Raw genomic sequence first — 19237 nt, forward strand, 5'->3', positions numbered from 1 at the left:
TGCCAGATAATCTAGTATATAGTAGATACTGTTTGCACCTCTCAAATACATATTAAACCCTTGTACACAACTCTCCACTACAGAGTCTGTTTCCTGGGGAACCTAAAACAGCACATGTCATTCACTGCCAAGGCCTCAAAAACAAACTTACAGAAATCTTATATAGGTCCTAGTTTTCACCTGAATCATATTTTGGTTATGAATCGTGTTTTTCATACACAGCCTCACTCTCAAAGAGTAGTCTTGAGGCTAGTATGATTACAATGGATGCAAAAGCAAATTTGTTCATTTACTCATTCCTTTATGCCTATAATTACTCACTAAATATTTACTGAACGTCTACTCTATGCCAAGAAGCTCTGTAAGCAAACTGTTCCCAAAAGATCCTTATTTCATGACGCTTAACAATCCACTTAGGGAAATCGAAAACCAACCAACCAATCAACCAAACAAAATAGAATCTCCATGATAAAAGCACTCAACAAACTAAGAATAAAAGGAAAACATGATAAAGAGCATCCATTAAAAAATCCACATCTGGCATCATATTTAATGATGAAAGACTGAGAGCTTTTTCTCTAAGGTCAGAAATAGAAGAAGGATGTCTACTTTTACTTCTATTCAACATTGTACTAGATGTTCTAGCCAGGGCTATTAAGAAAGAAATTGAAATAAAAAGCGTCCAGTTTAAAAAGGAAAACTATCTCTATTCACAGGTGATATGACCTGGTATACAGAAAATCCCAAGGAATCCAATGAAAAACTATCAGAACTAATAAATGAGTTCAGCAAGGCTGTAAGATACTAGTATTATATACAACAATAAATTTTATTTCTGTATACTAGCAATGAACGATCCAAAAATGAAATTATAACAGCATCAAAAAGAAAATGCTAGGAATAAATTCAACTAAAATTCAAAGCTTATATATACTCTTGATAACTACAAAACATTCTTGAAAGAAATTAAAGATCTAAACAAGTAGAAAGGTATTCCATATTAATAGATCAGAAGACTTAATATTGTTAAGATAACAATACTATCCAAAGGGATCTACAAGATTCACTGCAATCCCTATCAGAATTCCAGTTGGCTTCTTTGTAGAAATGGAAAAGCTGCTCTTAAAATATAGAAAACACAAGAGATCCAAAATAGACAAAACAATCTTGAAAAAGGACAAAGTTGGAGTCACACTTCTCAATTTCAAAATTTAATATAAAGCAATGGTAACTGAAACAGTATAGATGAATGGAATAAAATTAAGAATCCATAAATAAACCCATCTATCTATGGTCAAGTGATTTTTTTGTCTAGGATTCTAAGACAAGGCAATGGGGAAAGAATAGTCTTTTCAACCGTGATAACTGCATCTTCACAAGCAAAAGAATGCAACTCACACCAAATACAAAAATTAACTCAAAATGGACCAAAGACCTAAACGTAAGGACTATCTTATAAAACTCTTAAACAAAAACATAGGAGTAAATTATGATCTTGGATTTGGCAATGGTTTCTTGGATATGATACCAAACACACAAACAACAAAAATATAGACAGGTAATTCATTAAAATTTAAAACTTTGTGCTTCAAAGGGCACAGAAAAGACAATCTACAGAATGAGAGAAAATGTTTGTAAATCATGTATCTGACAAGGGACTTCTATCCTGAATATATAAACTACTCTTACAACTCAATGATAAAAAGACAAATAACCCAATTTTTTAAATGGGCAAATGGTATGAATACACATTTCTTCAAATAATACATATGAATGGCCCATAAGCACATGAAAAGATACCGGCCCATCAGCAATCAGGGAAAGGCAAATCCAAACCATGAGATATCACTTCACAACCCTAAGATGGCTATTAAGAAAAAAACAAACAAACATAATAAATAACAAGTGTCGGTGAGGATGTGGAAAAATCAGAAGCCACATGCACTAATGGTAGGAATATAAAATGGTATGGCCACTTTTGAAAAGAGAAATGGAAAAACATGAGGAAAAAACTTTAATTGTTTTCAGTAATATTAATAGTAAATAGTAATGTTATACTGATACTGTTTCATGTTATATATCAGATAAAGCAAATGAGTAATTACACAATTTTCTAATTTCATCACCTTTGGATTCAAACAGGAAATAATTCTCCAATGGAAAAACAGAGTTACAAATGTAAGATAAAAGAGGTTAAGTAAAAACCCTGTAGTTCTGAATCTGAACAGGAAATATCTGTATGAATTCTAACTCTGGTTACTTGAAAAGGCCTAGAAACAATAATCAACCCATAGCAATGAGTATTACTATGCCCAGATTGAGAAGGTGAAATGCCATTTAGTACTAAAAAAGAAATCAGGATGTATGGCTGCTCCCAAGTCTGGCATCAGAGATGTAACAAGATGATGCTGGAATACCTTATCATATCAGATTGTAACAAAACAATCAAGGACTACTATGATCATGTCGAAAGAACACAAGGACCAATGTGAAGAGACTTCCACTAGCCAAAGATGGAAAAAATCCAAGCATCAATAAGGATAACAAGTGCAGTGAAAGAAAACACTCAACTATGTTTAAATGAGTTCAAAATGATTTAAAAAAAAAGAGTTGCCTTTGGATAATCACTCTGAAAACTGATAAAAAGAATCAAGCATTTATCCTGCTTATGTGGAACTGGGTAACCAAATAGTAGAAGAGGGGGAGTTTCTCTTTATAGAAGTATTCCAGTTAATATATATTATAGAGAAATTTGAACAGATCATCATTGTTTTACATCCTTATAAGTTAATGGATCTAGGCATTGAGGATCAACAACTTTTAACACCACAAAATGATTTTATGTGCCTCCTAATTAAAAACACCACCACCTAGGAAGCAGTCCTGCCAAAAATTAAAAAAAATATATATATAATCTAAATCTAATCAAACTTCTAGATGTACGTTCACAGGGTGGCTACAACCATGTGGTTATTTAAATACTAATTAATTAAGATTAAATAAAACTTAAGTAAAATTAAAAATTTAGTTCTGAGCCACAAGTATCCACCTTGGACAGTTCATATATAGATTATTTCCATCATCAGAGTTCCATTGATATTATTCTGTACCAACTTACAGGAAAAACAGAGGACACAGGAGCCTGATAAGCTGCACAAAGGAATGCAGTGGAATCCACAAAGTCCAGAATATGAGAAACTCTACACACCAAATACTTAGTTTCTTAAAAAATTAAATGTAAGGGGGTAAAAAAAAAGATAGATGGAGAGGATTATGTATTTGAAGATTTAAAAGGCACAGTGGAAAACAAATCTCCAAATACATGATAAAAGTAAACAATGGTGTTTACTGATGCAAACTTGGAGGGTGAATTATGAGGAAGAAAATGGTAATCTTAAGAGTCATGGTTTCTTCTTCAGGGAGGGAGATGAAGTTACAGGGGTACTCATCTAGTAATCCATTAAGTTAAATAATTGCTTTATGTGGTTTTCTAAAATCTCTATTAAATCTTACCATAAAAAAACAGTTACATAAAATCTCATAAAGTACGTAAGTGCTACTCAATGAATTAAAATAGGTAATGTGATAGTGACTAGACTTCTCTGAAGAGTGACATTTAAGCTAAACTGACTGAATGATCAAAAGAAGCTAGCCTTGGGAAGATCAGAACATTCCAGAAGAGAAACTAGAGGGGCAAGAGGTCTTAAGATGGGATTAAGCCTGACAAGTGGTGAGCAGGGAAGGAAATTTACCAGTGTCACAGATTTGTTTGTTTACAAATAGTATAAATTTTATATGTTAACTCAGGAACATTACATTTATTTTAGTTATAAAACAATTTTTTAAATGTATAAAACTTAAATGTAATGCTTTAAACTAAAGAGTAACACTACTATTCAGGCTAAAAGTTGAACATTTTCCCTTTCTTCATAGCACATGCACATGGTCCTACTAAACTCAGAACGTATTATTGCTAAGGATGCATGAAATATCCACTCCAATATCTGGGAAAATATGTTATCTTATAAAAATAAGACACTAATAACAGATAGGCAATACGGAAATCACACGACCTTCTTTTAGAACAATTCTCTAATTCTCTCATAAATCAAACATAGTATTCATAATCAGCCTTACCTCCTCTAAATCCCAATCACGGGGCATCTCCACATGAAATATGGAGCAGTCCAAAGAGTCAACCCTGTGCTTATACTCTCTGGCAGGCTGGTTGACACGAAACAACCCTCCAAGTTCTTCCCTCGTATCACCATCTTCTTCGTTATCTTGTGTCACTAAAAAGACCATCATCATGGAAAAGTGAGAACAAATCTATATCCTAAAGGACTTCGGACTGAGGGTCCCTGTTTGTGGTAGGTATGGTGGTGCCCCTGAGAAAAGCCAGAAAACATGTCTGCAGGACTTCTGTCCTCCTGCAAAGCACCAGCAAAGAGTGCACTGAGGAGAGAGAATATTGGAGGCTAGGGGTAGGGAAGGGACATTTATAATGGGAGAGCTTTCAATGATCATAAAGAGTTTGTCTGGAAGAATGTTGAGTCCCTAATCACTAAGCATAATCAGGCAAAACTTGAATGAAAATCAGTACACACCAATTCCTGATCTGATACTCCTAACCCACACATACTCCTTTGGCTTGTTCTAATCATGTAGTAACTGGGAACTACGATATAAAATTTGCCATTTTATATTTTTCTGGCGCTAAATTCCACAAAAAAATTCTCATAAAGGACTTTATATAGGGAGTATAACACAACAGAGGATATTCTCATCAAGTTTTATGGCAAACCCCATATATCTATCTCATACAACCAATTTATGGTCCTTGTGAGCTGATAATTAAAAACAACTGTCAGATATGAACTGTGACAGCCAGAAATACCTTATGGATATCTCAAGTACCATTCTAATCCTTCAACCAATTTCCCCATCTCCTTTTCAGAAAAAGTCTAAGAAACTAAAATGCTTCTAGGTCTAAACCAGAACTCTTTTACCTGTTCCATAAATAAACTTTTGAAGATTTGGAGTTGTTTGTTGCTGCCTCAGAAAGGCCTCAGCTGCTTTCCTGGAAAGGTCTTCCTTCCACTTAAGGGCACCTGAAATGACCAAGGCCAACATCAGTTACGTGTGTTTATCTGTCATCTCTGCTTCAAGCTCACTGCTTATTCATCCTGAAATCCTTTTATGAGGTGCAATATTTGAACAGTTAATAAAATATCCAAAACAGCAGACCCCCAAATGTACACATTCTATTTGTAGAACATTTTCAGTGCCAAGTATATAATGGCAGTTTATTTTAAACATACCTAAAGTTTCTGTTGAATAATTATTTTCTTCCTTGTAATCTTCCTCTTTGAGTAAGTCTTCTATATCACTGGTCTCATCAATTAAGTTTTCTGACCCAAGTTTCTGACCACTGACCATTTGAGAAGGCTCTGGAAACTTTTTCCTAATAACTTCTTCATTTTCTGAATCCTCTTCCTCTGTATTAAGAGTGCTTTCTTCAGATTCATCTTCAGATGCAAATGCCTCTTCAGCTGTACAATGACCTGAATCTGAAATAGGGAGGGTTGCTTTTTTCATTGTCTTCTCCAGATTTAAATTGTTGCTCAAACCATTACTGTGTAGAAGACCTGGTTTACTGTCTTCTATAGCCTTGGATACTAAAATATCCCTCTCTCCTTCTACAGTGGAATCTTCACTGCTTTCATCAGCTTCCTCTGCTTCTCCTTCATCCTCTGAGCTTTTCTCAAGGTCATCGTCACTGTCAGCAAATGCTGGCAAATCTACCTCAACGTCTTCTTCCATCTCCTCAAGTTTCTGCCAGTTCATACCTTTACCAGTCATATATACTTTATCAGTAATTTCAGCATTTTCTTCCTCTTCTGTTTCATTATCACTAGAGCTATTTTCCAACCTGTCACCTTCAAACATTTCTTCATCATCTTCAACATCACTATCTCCAGACTCATCTTCATCCACAAAAATGGCTTTCCGACGTACTCGACCGGTTTTCAAATCCACATACTTTTCCTCTTTTGGCATCCACAACCTATATTACCAAGTAAATGCAAAATAATTAGATTTGTATAACAATCCACTAATCCAAGAATGTTAAGTCAATAAATATGGAAAAGAAAACCCCCAGAAAATAATGTCAAGGAATGGTTTTAAATGACATAGCATAGAAAGGGATGATTTGATAAATACTGGAATAGTTAAAAAGCAAACTCATAGTTTCCTAACAACACTCTTCAAAAGAACTTAGAGAGAATAGATAGCCTTAAAAAAAAAAAAAAAAAAAGGCAAAAAAAGCGCCTAATTTTAGGGAAAAAAATGGTCAAAATGGAAGCAAGTGTTTAACAAATCTTTTAGAAGACTGATCATTTCCAAGCTTGAAACAGATGATCCTTGGAGAAATGGCTCACTCCGGGTCAAAGGCAGAGAAGTACGAAGCAAGCCTGGACCTGCTTAAAGACCAACAGGCCAAAAAGATGCAGAAGACAGACTGAAAGGACAATGTAAGCAACAGAAAGAATAATGATATTAATGGGCTAAAAACAACCAGAACAAACAAAAAAAATTTCACTAGTCAACAATGATATTAAAATAAAGGGGTGGAAGTGAAAGCTCCTTGTTAAGGAATGCCAATTAACAAATATAGAAGGAATAACAGGTTAAGAATATTGCCATTTTGAAATCACCAGTGCAATACTTGATAAAGAATCATCATCAAGATGCTAAAACCACGGGATGAAATAAAAAAAATTATGAAGCTATTTACTGTAACAATTCATATAAAATTGTGAAAAAAAAGATCAGGGAAATACTAAAAATCGCACAAAATGATAAAGGATTAGAATACATCAATAGTAACAAAATGATGAATATATAGAGACTGTATAGAAAAAGGATATTGAAATTTTACATGTATCATGATTGTAACCATGTTAGAAAGAGTATCCATGTAGACAAGGATGATTAGAGGAATATCTCAAAATGAAAATGGCTAATAACACTGATCGTAATACGAAGGAATTTTTAGGGAATACTCGTTATCTACATCATGCTGAATAGTTTATGTACACTACTGTATTTAATCACCACAAAAAACTCCTGACATATTAGGGAACTGAGGCTTAGAGAGATGATTCCCCCAAACTAGTAGATCCGTTGCGGTCAATTACTGTGCTATATATATCATCTGCTAGTTAGAGGGCAGTAGATGGTATTTTTCTTCATTAGTATATAATAAGTTATACACTAATAAGTTATACACTAGATAATTAGTATATAATAAGTTATACACTAATAAGTTATACACTAATAAGTTATACACTAGATAATAAGTTATAATAAGTTATACACTAGATAATCTCAATTATTTTCAGACTCATTTTTATTGGGAGTCATAAATCACTACAATAAACCAAAACTTTTAGAGACAAGATGTATGGTTTCTGGCCGGCCACGTTAACAAGCTCCCTGACTCTGGTTGTTCCACTATTTTGACCACTGAAAGAAAGACAAATGGCCTCAGGTTTCCTAAGAAATAAAAAAGCAACATACGGAAAAGATTTTGTAATAGTTGAAGAATATTTTGGGTCTTTTAAAAACTGAATTTTGCATATTAACAAAATATTTCCATTTAATGCCACCTAAATGAAGAGTCCTCAGAAACAGATGCACATACAAAGCAAAGCAGAACAAAATAACCTGAAATGAATCCCACATCAAAATGTATGATGATGGCAGTTATGGGTAATATAGTCTTCTGTAATATATTTTTTTAAATAAAAATTGAAAAATAGCAAACTTACCCTTGATTATCTACATCCTCTGACTCCAGTGGTTTGGAATCCGAAAAAAGGGTCACTCTACTTGAAGCCATCTTGGCATCAATAGTGGAATGGGTGGAAATGAGACTCTGAACCAGTTCATGGGTGGGCCTAGCTTCGTCCTATTAAGGTCACCAAGAAACGGAAAGTGAAGAATGCACAATGATTCTGAAGACACACTTTTCAATTACTGTCTCAAAATTAACTTTAAACATAGTTCCTGAGAACCCTTACTGCCTCAAAAAAGTTTTATTATAACACTTAAAATTGATCTCTGTCTTCATTAAACTCTTCCAAGTTCATGGAGTATACACCTGGTAACCCAAATACTTACCTAGAACACAATGCACTATACATAACACTTACTGAATTGTAAATTTAAAACATATATCGTTTTATTAACCAGTTACCCTAATAAACTTAATTTTAAAAAAAAGCTAGAAAAACTTTTGGTGTCAATGCTATAGAAAGCACCTATTTTAGCCCAATAAAATCTCATTTCAAAGCAGTAAAAGAAATAAAAATCTAGAGTTCACTTAAAAAAATTTGCTACCTTTTGATCCAAAAATTTCACTTCAAGGAATTTACTGCATAGAAAGATCCTTTCCAGTGAGCAAAGCTACATACGCAAGGGTGCTCACTGCAGCACTGTTTAAACCAGGAGAAATAGGGTGAGCCCCTTAGCACTCATTTACTGAGCCCCTTGCTTCAGTAAATGAGGTTTATCTATACAATGAAATACTATATAGCTGTATACAGATGAAAGCTGCTCTACAAATACTAACATGGAACAATGAAATCACATATTCTTAAGTGCCGCAAAAAACAGAAAAAGAATTTACAGTTGGATCTCATTAAACAAATATTTCTCTCCCACATACAAATGCCACATATTATATTTACATATAATATATATTAATCTAAACATATAATATGACCTAAATAAATACGTATATAGTTAAGAAACAGAAAAAAAGAAAAAGACCAAAGAGAGCTAGGAAACACACTGATTTTGTATAAAGAGAGACAGAAGCAGAGGTGCCAAACTGCTTGCAATGCCCACGCTGGGATACACAGAATCCCCTGTGCATCTTGGCAGCAGGGAGTTATGGAGAACATGATTTTTACTTTCTCCTTGATACAATTAAGTACTCTGCATATTTATAATGTGCATTGTGGTCTTTATCATAAACATGAATAAAGATAAAAAGTTTCAGTAAATAAAAGCTGACTATGTTACTTCCTGTCACTTTCCTCTCACCGATTCCTGGAAGCCATGGCTGCCACCAAGGTCAACATAGACAGCATCTTTGTCATACAGCACCCCACCGACTCCAGAGAGAGGTGCATAAACTAACTTCTCCTTTTCATTTAAACAGCGCTTCTTTTGTTGTTCAGGAAGGGCACAGGGGTCTGGTAGGAAACTGACGTCACTCACAGCAAAATCTCCTACACCTGGAAGACAGAGACAAGAAGATGGCTTCAGCTGACAAGTCTATTAACTGTCAGAAGAAATGGCCCACAGTCATAAGGCTTCAGCCATGACAAAGGCATCATCTGACAGTGGCACTATGCCTCTCTGGCTAAACGACACCATCAGAGCAGAGGGGACTTGATTAACTCAGTATCTTTGCTGGCAGATGCAAAGCCTGGTAGTTACTCTTAAATCCTCCAGCACGGTGCTTCTACCTTTTTTGGCTGTTTTTCAGTTTTCCTAAGAAATCAAGTATCCCAAGAGTTCTACGAATACAGTACATTTTACAACAAAAGGATACCGGGCATGTGAATTTGGCATTTGTTTTTCAAGTGTGCTCCTCTTAAATAACCATAAAGAGACACCCTTCGGTCACACTTGGTATTTCTTCGGATATCTTCTGGGTTTGTCAAATCTTCCATCCTAGAAAAATAAAACCCAATCATATGGCAGAAATTAATATCAAAGTTCTTGTACCTCCCTTCATATGTCAATAATTCCTCACATTCACTAGTTCACTAAACACCTTTAGAAAGTTATAGGAAATATAGAAATAAGGAAGTACAGTTCACTATCTACCAAAAAAAAAAAAAAAAAAGCAACCATATGACTGCACTTCTTTTAGGCTCTATGTGATACTTTCCATAAGTAAGACATTAGAAATGAGAAATGCATGCACCTGAGGTAAGAGAAGAGTAGAGAACATATCCAGAAAAACCCTTTTTGGAAGAGGATTAAGCTTTGATCTGAGTTTTTAAGTGTGGCTTCGGTTCTACCAGGTAGAAAAGGGGTATTACAGGATAAGAAAATAATATGAAAAAAAGCACAGAGGAATGAAAGCACAGGACACAGTTTGAGTGATTGGAGGACCATGGTCTAAATTAAGGGTAGAAAAGCACGATGAAGCCACATCCTGTAGCCTTAAATGCTTCAAAATCCTCACATTTTTCTAAACATATTATACTTTATTCCCAAAGCTACAGCATCTTTAAGTATGATACAAAAAAAGTAGGCATTTTCCATCAACTACATTTCTCCCTCCACTATTCAAAATTAAGTACAAAATAAGCTCTATTACTATTCTTTTTCTAACCTTTTCAGCTTTGAAATACATGGACAAGAAAAGCAAAAATGTACGTTCACTTTTTACCTGTCTGCCAGAATATAAGGGTGAGAGGTTTGCCATGTAAGAGGCCTAAACTTCATAACTGTAATAAAACGGCCCAGATTGTGAATTTCTTGATTTTGATATTCTCCATGTACCATTCCAGAAAGGTAAAACAGCTTAGCACCCTGAATATTAAAGAAAAAAGAACAAAAAATCAAATTTCAACTAAATTCTTATCAGTACTGCATCAAAATAAATGCCTCTAAATAAGAAGCAACCCTGAAAAGGAGCGAGTTCTAGCAAACCACTGTGCCAATGCTTCTCTGGCTTCTTTTAGGAATCATCTTATCAGGGCTTCATAGGAACAGAACTGTAAATACTTTTAGTTTCAAAACTGCTCTCCAGTCAAGCAGAGGAATTTGTTTAGAGTATTGTACAGAAAGGGTAGTGAGGCTCCTGGGCACAGAAAAAATCCTGTGACCAATGGGCTTGTAGCTAGGAGAAACCTCAGACAAACTCTATTAAATCACAAGAGCCAGACATTGCCTGGTGCTGGCGGATACAGATACAAATGAGACATACCAAGAAGTCTGGAATTAAGACTATCTCGAAAAAATATGCCAGAGACCATGAACAGATTTTTAAAGAAAACTCGGGAGGTGAATCCTACAAAGATGCTTTTTAACCTCTCTTACTCATCTTATTTTTAAAAAATTATAGTGTTAGTAATTAATAATTCTCTTCCTACCGGGTAGACTTCTGTCCAGAACCTGTGTTTTAATCGCTTCTTTGTCTTCTTCAGTTGCTTATTATACTTGAAGGAATCTAGGTGAGTGAGAACACCCATAATTTTAGGAAAGCCATGTACTTGACAGATGTTTAGAAATTCAAATGTTTCCATTTCGAACCCGAAGCTGGCATCTATAAGCATCAGAACCTAAAAAAGGAAGACACAATTTCTCAAGGAAACTACACAAAACAGACCACCAGCAAACTATAGCCTGTGGGCCAAATCTGACCCATCACCTGTCTCGATAACTAAAGTTATCATGGAACACAGCCACGTTAATTCATTTACGTACTGTCTACAACTACTTTTGAGCCACAGTGCAATGTTAAGTAGTTGCAACAGAAACTATGACCCACTGAGCCTAAAATATTTATTAACTAGCCCTTTACAGAAAAAAAGTGCCCACTCTTGCTCTAGACTAAATCAAATGATTAGTTACAGATTACCATGGTAGAGAAAAAAACCACCCTTTGACTTGCTCTAAAAGGCAACCATGAGACAATAGCCACGACAATATAAACTTCTATTTCAAGAATATAGATGTATGATAAATAACTCAGGAAAGGCTGGGTACAATTTGGCCCTTACCTGAAAAGTCTCCACTCCACGCTAAGTAATAGGTCCCTAACAAGGAAACCAAATAACAGATCTCTGATATCCAAAAAAATGGAAGAGATAATAAATGAAAATATAAGCAGATAAGTCCAATTTTTAAAATTTATGACTCTTTAAACATGCAAAATAATTTCAGAGCTGATTCCTGGAGATTTTTAGTTTTAGGATATTAAAGACATCTCTGTTCTCATTTTTCTGTAGCTAATTAAAAACAATTTAAAAAAACAGAAAAACTTATCTATTAAATTATGGAATTCATAACACTGAACTACAAAATGCATGAAGGTCGGTCACTGAGCGTCATGAGAAAGTATAGCTGCTACTGCAAAGCAGAGGCCAAGCCAGCAACACAGAGCTGTCCAACACTGGAACAGGGTAAAGGTGAGTGAGTTGGCTATATAATAACTCCATTTGACATCATGGAGTGCCAATGGGTAAACAATTAGTTGTAGGATCCAAAGAATAGGTGGTAAACAGTCCTTTAGCTGACAATCTTTGTCAAATGAAGATAAATGAAGACTGTATTACTCCTCCAATGCACACGCATGTATCACGTGTACCTTTGCTGTGACTCGAGACTTTATAACAATCCAGAGCAGAACAATCAACATAAGCCAGGTTAAATAAATTGTGGTACGCGCAACGGAATACTTAAAAAAAAATAAGGTTGATCTATATACTACTTAGTCTATACCTCCAAGACATATTAAGTGAAAAAAACAAAGCACAGAACAGTGTGTATAATTAACAGTGTGTCCTTTAAAAGAGCTGCATTATATTTATAGATGCATCTGGAAAGATACTGTTTTGAGGAGTACTGAGAGCTTAGAGGTAGGGCAAGGAAAGAGAAAACATGCATTGTGTGTACCCTGTGGTACAACTTGAATATTTTACCAAATGCAGATGTTCCTTTCTAAACCTTAAAAAGATATATTAAAAAGTTATCTTTGTTAATGTGTATGCTTTAAAATTATGGACTTGATATACATTACATAAAAGAGAAACTAATGACTCGTGTTAAACTATTTCAAATATATAAGATTTAATAAGTTTATACTATTTTGTGTTGACAATGACACACTTATTTTTATTAATGGTAGCATTATATGTTCAAAATTTGAATAGTATTTAGTTTTCTGATATTAAAATGGCACAGCCATAACATTTCTATTAATTTTTATTTTATATTTTGGAATTCTTGAGACAAAGAATGTCTGTAGCTCCGTCACTAAACAGCTATCCAGAAAGTGTTGAATCAAATGAAACAAAATAAAACAAAAAACAAGGTATCTGTTACCTCACACTTCCTAATCATTATGACTTAATTGTTTTCTTTTTGGCTTACTTTTGCTTGTTTAAAAAATAATTAACTAACCGTATCATTTCTGTAAACACAATTGAGGCTGCAAGATTTCCATACACTAAGTACTCTACAGATTTTCTATTATAAACTCTGATAACTTCTCAAGGGCAATCTGTGTGTTAATTCTGTCATAATCATTTAGAATGGAGGTTCTGGAACCATCAAGAGCAGAGTTCCTATCCTCAAATTACTTAACTTCTGGGAGCTTTGCTTTTATCATATATAAACTGGAGATAATATCTACTTACCACTAAAGCATACTGGGAAGCTATAAGCACTATACCCAGTAAGGGTCCAAGAAATGGTATTATTTATGTATGTGTATCTTAGTGAGCTTTTATTAGCTATGTTCATGAAAGGTTTTCTCCATCCTGTGGTTTGCTTTTAGATTTTAGAATACATTTCATTGTGCTCATTCCATTTTTATTATAACAATAATTATCATCATCAATTCAAACACATCTATTATATCCTTGATGACACCCACCATTCCTTTAATCATAAACCTTTCTTCCCTTCAACATGAGATACATAACTTACCACACCACTATAAGTTCCCATCAGAAATCCACATTGCCCCCACTGACTTACCAAATCCGCTACTTTAGCCAGATCAATCATCATGTTAATGTCACATCCACATTCAACAATGGTGAGTCTGCGTTTTTTACCTGTGAAGCAAATGAAAATTTTATTAAAAAAAAAATCTTGAAAAAATATATCCATTAATTCTAATTATCACTTTTAATTGCATCCAGTAAAGAACCATATCCACTTATGGGAGTATGCCAGAGTTCATTTTTATAGGAGAAAACTGATAAAATATATTCCATCTTGGTTTTCTTGCTATATTCTCTAATCTTGCTATATTCTTTAATATCATCAAAAGTCTACTCATATGAATAAAGTGCTCAAATAGGTAAAATTCCAACTAGAATGGGCAGATAAGTAGGTTTCGTAAGGATCCTGACCTTGTTGTTCAGCAGTAGGACAATGATTATATCTCTATCAAAGTTTCCTGTGTTCCCATTTAGCTAAAAACGTTCTCAACCTAATGTAATGAAGTGTTCATTGAAAAACCATTATTTTAAATTAAGTTTAAAGAAATCAGTCACCATGATAGAAATGCCTTAAAGACAAAGAAAAGCCTCAATCCAACTACAGTTGACCCTTAAACAATGAGGGAGTTAGGGGCTCTGACGCCCACACAGTGGAAAATCCACGTGTAACTTTTGACTCCCCAGAAACTTCAGCTGTCCTTCGGTATCCATATGGGAAGGGTTCCTGGACTCCCATGGACACAAAAATCTGCAGGTGTTTAAGTTCCTTACATAATATGCTACAGAACAATGCTTACAGTTGGCCCTCTGCATCCACAGACTCTGAACTATGAACTAAAAATACTGTTTTTGATCCATGGTTGGCTGAATCTGCAGATGTGAAACCTGGGCCTAAAAAGGACCAACTGCATAAATTCACTTATAAGTAAACCTGTGCAGTTCAAGGTCAACTGTTATTATTGCTATACTAAGAGATTTCAGATTCTACCACTGCCATTTTGGGGATTTGTTTCATCTTCCCTCAAATTGAGAAAGGTCACCATCTCTCAGAGAAGTTCCTTCAGGAAAAAGAAAAACTTCCTCACTTCTACAAGAATGTGGCTTCATGGGGGCAAGCAGGTATCCCTGGCACATAGGAGGTACTTGCCATCTGTTAAATAAACATGCTCACTATGACCAGCCTACGTGTCCAGGCCTGCCAAGTCTTTCAGAGGAATACACCTGGCAAATCCATACAGCAGTGAGAATAAGATATACATCTACATCAATATTATTACTGGGAATCTATCTTTTTTTGAAGCTACAGCCAACTTAGTAAAACTACAAGAGAGATGACAATATTACTTTAACATTTATTGATCAAGAAAATGTTCAACGAAAACATGTATGACCCTCAGATGACAATACCTGTCATGTCATTCTGGGGTAGTACCCTCCTACCTGACACGATCGTTACAGGGCCTCTGATCTCTGTCAGCTTCTGCCTGGTGAAGTTCCGAATAAGGCACTGGATCAAAGTACTCTTTCCAACTTTTGGAGGCCCCATCACCACCACCACTATTGGTGGAGGCTCTAGTGGAGTTCGATCAACCAATGGAATGTGGTGCTTTTTTGTCTTTAAATCCTGAGTCCTATTTGTAAAAAAAAGAAAGAAAGAAAGAAAGAAAAAAAGCTAAATTCATTTTCAAAATATGAAAGGCATTATCATTATAAGTAAAGATTTTAAAGAGAGCGGAACAGACAACATATGTATGCAATTAACTTGTTAACAATCCAAATAACCACTTCAGTAAATATGTAACAGACTGACTTGTTAACAATCCAAATAACCACTTCAGTAAAGATGTAACAGACTGACTTCAGTAGTACAGAGTGTTGAAAATGATACAAACCTTAAATCCAATTGCTTTATTAGTTGACTATAATAGTTTAAAAAGAAAAGAAAGGGCGAATTTTGGAGACAGTTATAATGAATAAGAACAGAGAATATGGAATTATATTTGGCTCTCCTACTGGGAGACTCTAATTCAATAATATTTAAAGTACACTTCTTGGACTTCAGTTAGGATTCATTAAACAAAGCTATTTAATACTACATATTACAATTCTATTAATAATATCCAGGAAAAAAAAAAACACAAGCATATCTATTATCATAGAAATTTTTTAAAGTTTACAAAAAAATTCTATTAAGAAAAACTCTTATGCTTTTCTCTTGGGCCAAAAAAAAAAAAAAAAAGTCAATCAGTGTGCAGATGCTGGAGAAAAGTCTTTCCACAGGAAAGACTTCTCATGTTTTAGTAAAAGAAATATGGTATTCATCTTCATGTCCTTTAGAGCGGAATAGACTCATGAATCCAAACATCATGTGGAGAGCTTCTACTATTTAAAAAGAAAAAAAATGAAAGAACCATTAGAATTCAGCTAAGCATACCTGTGAAAGGATCGAGCCATCCGCACAGCAGACTGGACTGCAAAAGCTTTGGGGTTTCTCTTCTGGGCAACTTCCTCATCTCCAAGTTGGAGATCCTGCAGATACTGTTTTTTTTTCTTCTGAGCTTTAGGCCCACTAGTTTTCTTTCTGTGTTTCTTCTGGTCCTTAGTCTCCATAGCGGCTCTTTACCAATTCACAAGTAACTCTAACAATCTACATTGATGGAGGTGGAGGGATTTTACAATCCAGACACATCCAGGGAAAAACAAAAAATTCATTTATTTCCTTATAAAGAGATATGTATTTGTTCATCCAACGGGGGTAGAAACTGCTTAATATTATCCCCAATTTCACTGCTCTGTTATGCTATAAATTAGATTAGTTACCTCTGCTTAGACTACTATTTATTCATCTTAAGTGTCTATAGCAGCACTGTCTGTGTTTGCAATAATGGAAATATTCTATAACTTTAATTTTCAACACAGTAGCAACTGTTTACATGTGGCTACTGAGAACTTAAAATGTACCTACAGAAACTGAGATATAATTTTATTTAATTTTAATTAATTCAATTCTAAATTTAAATAGTCATAAGTGACTAGTGGTTACCTACCATACCGGACAGCTCAGCCCTAAATATCAATTGCACTAATGAAGTGGCTTCCAAACTTAAACTATTTTTAAGATATTTTATTTTAAATAATTAAAGCATTTTATATGATTACTTTTAGTTTGATTCTGTAAAACTTTTAAAACAGTCACTTAAACAATCACTATGTACACTTAAAAACAGTAATATCTACACGAGATAAGATTAGTTGTGGATGATACCTGGAGACCACATGGATTTGCTGAAACCCTTACAATGATTTCTGAACATTCCAGGAATTCACGGCACATGAACTGGGAACTACTGGATTAGTAAGTTTTTTTAGTAAATCAGGCTGTATACAGTAAGAGCGCTCCTATGTCGGGGAGAGAGGCGGTCACATCATCCAATTAATTTCAGCTCAATAAATATTTGTGTCTGCCTATGATGTGCTAGGCACTGTGCCAAGAGATGGATACAGCTATGATTTGACTAGTGATGGAAATTCAAACTAATGGCTTTCGTGCCACGCAGTAAGGGCCACGTTAGAAGGCTGCATTGCAGGTCAGTAAGATTTCCCACAGACACAACAGAAGAAATAAAGTCCCTATACACCAGCACGATGTCAAGAAACACTAGCAGAGATTTAAGAGAGCTGGGTTCTAAGAACGCTTTTTAACTACATAAGTGAATGATTTCAGGGATTATTTTTCTTTTCTATTATATTTTAGTTTTGAGCTTGTACCTACTTAATGCCTTTCTCCTTTTGTGGGGGGTGGGGTGGGGGTGGGAGAAGAAAAAAGCATAATTCGGGGTCAACAGACTTAGCCCCGGTCTAAGCCACCGACAAGGATTACTCCACTAGGAAATGACCTCTCTACTGTCCCTGCCACCTCCTCTCTCAGCACAAATTAAGTTAACCTCTGCCCTAACGACCTCGGAGTACTTCTTGGCAGAGACAAAATACGTCTAGCCAGCGTTTGAGACACTCCTTAGGGGCAGACTGCCGGAAAGACCCAAGGAGGACCTTAATATGCACACGGCTCTCGATCCTTCCAGAGCCCCAGCCCCAGAGATCCCACCGCCACCGCCTCCCAAGCGCGCGGCCATTACCGGGGTCACGACTGCTTTTCCTTCTCAGGGCCGCATGGACAAAACCGGGAACGGAAAGGGACCCTACGCGCACACTCCACCCGCCGGTGAGAAACGAGGAGAGGGCAAAAGAAAAAGACCGGCGGAAGGACAGGTTTCCGGGGAAAGCCGGAAGGAAGACTCGTGATTGGCTGAGGGTGGGCGCAAGCGACGTCTGCGCAGTGCAGTGCGTCCACCTGGAACAGCGCCTGCCGGGCCTTAGGACTCCCAGCGGCCGGCTAGAGTGGCGAATTCAAAGCAGGTACTGCACTACAGATCTGGGGCTCCTATCTGCGCACGCCGGAGTGCCTTTGCAGGCCGTGGAGACCGTCTGGCCTAGCACCCGTTTCTTGGGGCGGGACAAAAGCCGGAAGTAACATATTTGGTCCTTGTCACCCCCGAAATCACCGCGCCGTCTTCTCGGAAAAACGCAAGCACCATGTCCCCTGACTGGCATAATGGAATGTCACTTGGTTGAGAGTCACTAAGGCTCGTTCACTTGCTATTCATTAACGATGACGAAGTTAGACATTTCTTTGGCTCCTTCAGTACCATAATTCTCTCTTTTGCCGGAACCAGTAGACATAGGGCAGGGACAAACTGACCCAGTATGAAATGCCTTGGTCTTTTTCTGTGCCCTGGGAAAGGGGCTTTCCATGAGAGAAAGCAGACCCTTGTAGTTTTCTAGCATAGGTTTGCCCAGTCCCACCTGAGGAATTGTCTTGGAGTTCATCTAACCGCCGTAGACTAAAAAGGGGCCACGTACTGAATCTGACAAGCTCCAGAGGCCAGCGTGGCAGGTTCTACAAACTCAGAGATCTAAATTAACTGCATAGGATAGTCCAAACATAAATTTTCCTAACTAAAAGCTGGTCATGATGGGTAGCCACATCCTAGGCCCATAACTTTCTTGATAATCTTTAAGTCTGTTGTCTTTTTGCACCTAAGATAACATACCTTTGGAATATCAGTGTAATCCCTTTTCCTGGACCCCTCAAGGCACAACCCAGCAGACCAAAGCATGACCTCACAGAACCCACTTCACTGTTATCTTGTTCCCCGAATACCATCTCTATGTGCTATAAATATTAATTTTTAACCATCCCATAGCCACCAATTTAAAAGAAGTGTGTGTGTCTATGTTTTACTTTTTCTCCAATCCCAGAGATTTCCCTGGTCTGCTTTCTCCCATCCCCTTATTTTACCACATAAATTTCATGTAACCCTCCTTAGGCGCCTCCTTTGATTGTTATGTATAAAATAAGCAGCAAAACTGCCATTCTCCAGAGCATTTTCTTAATTTGTTGAGATATTGGTTCC

General features: G+C 36.0%; 1 protein-coding gene across 1 annotated transcript in view; it reads right to left on the reverse strand.

Annotated features, from left to right (window-relative positions):
- Window positions 1-18058, reverse strand: part of BMS1 (BMS1, ribosome biogenesis factor) — a 42215-nt gene extending 24157 nt beyond the window's left edge. Inside the window, exons 1-12 of the mRNA XM_011385327.2 lie at window positions 17900-18058; window positions 16198-16410; window positions 15204-15394; window positions 13795-13874; window positions 11184-11372; window positions 10478-10620; window positions 9629-9750; window positions 9115-9308; window positions 7836-7975; window positions 5322-6067; window positions 5010-5111; window positions 4138-4292 (exon numbers count right to left, since the gene is read on the reverse strand). Of these exons, the coding sequence (XP_011383629.1) occupies window positions 4138-4292; window positions 5010-5111; window positions 5322-6067; window positions 7836-7975; window positions 9115-9308; window positions 9629-9750; window positions 10478-10620; window positions 11184-11372; window positions 13795-13874; window positions 15204-15394; window positions 16198-16373 (2238 nt within the window). The 5' untranslated portion in view covers window positions 16374-16410; window positions 17900-18058. The remainder of the gene's footprint in view (window positions 1-4137; window positions 4293-5009; window positions 5112-5321; window positions 6068-7835; window positions 7976-9114; window positions 9309-9628; window positions 9751-10477; window positions 10621-11183; window positions 11373-13794; window positions 13875-15203; window positions 15395-16197; window positions 16411-17899) is intronic.
- Window positions 18059-19237: the final 1179 nt, after the last annotated feature.

The sequence above is a fragment of the Pteropus vampyrus genome, unplaced genomic scaffold (genome assembly GCF_000151845.1).
Source record: "Pteropus vampyrus isolate Shadow unplaced genomic scaffold, Pvam_2.0 Scaffold681, whole genome shotgun sequence".
Taxonomy (NCBI): domain Eukaryota; kingdom Metazoa; phylum Chordata; class Mammalia; order Chiroptera; family Pteropodidae; genus Pteropus; species Pteropus vampyrus.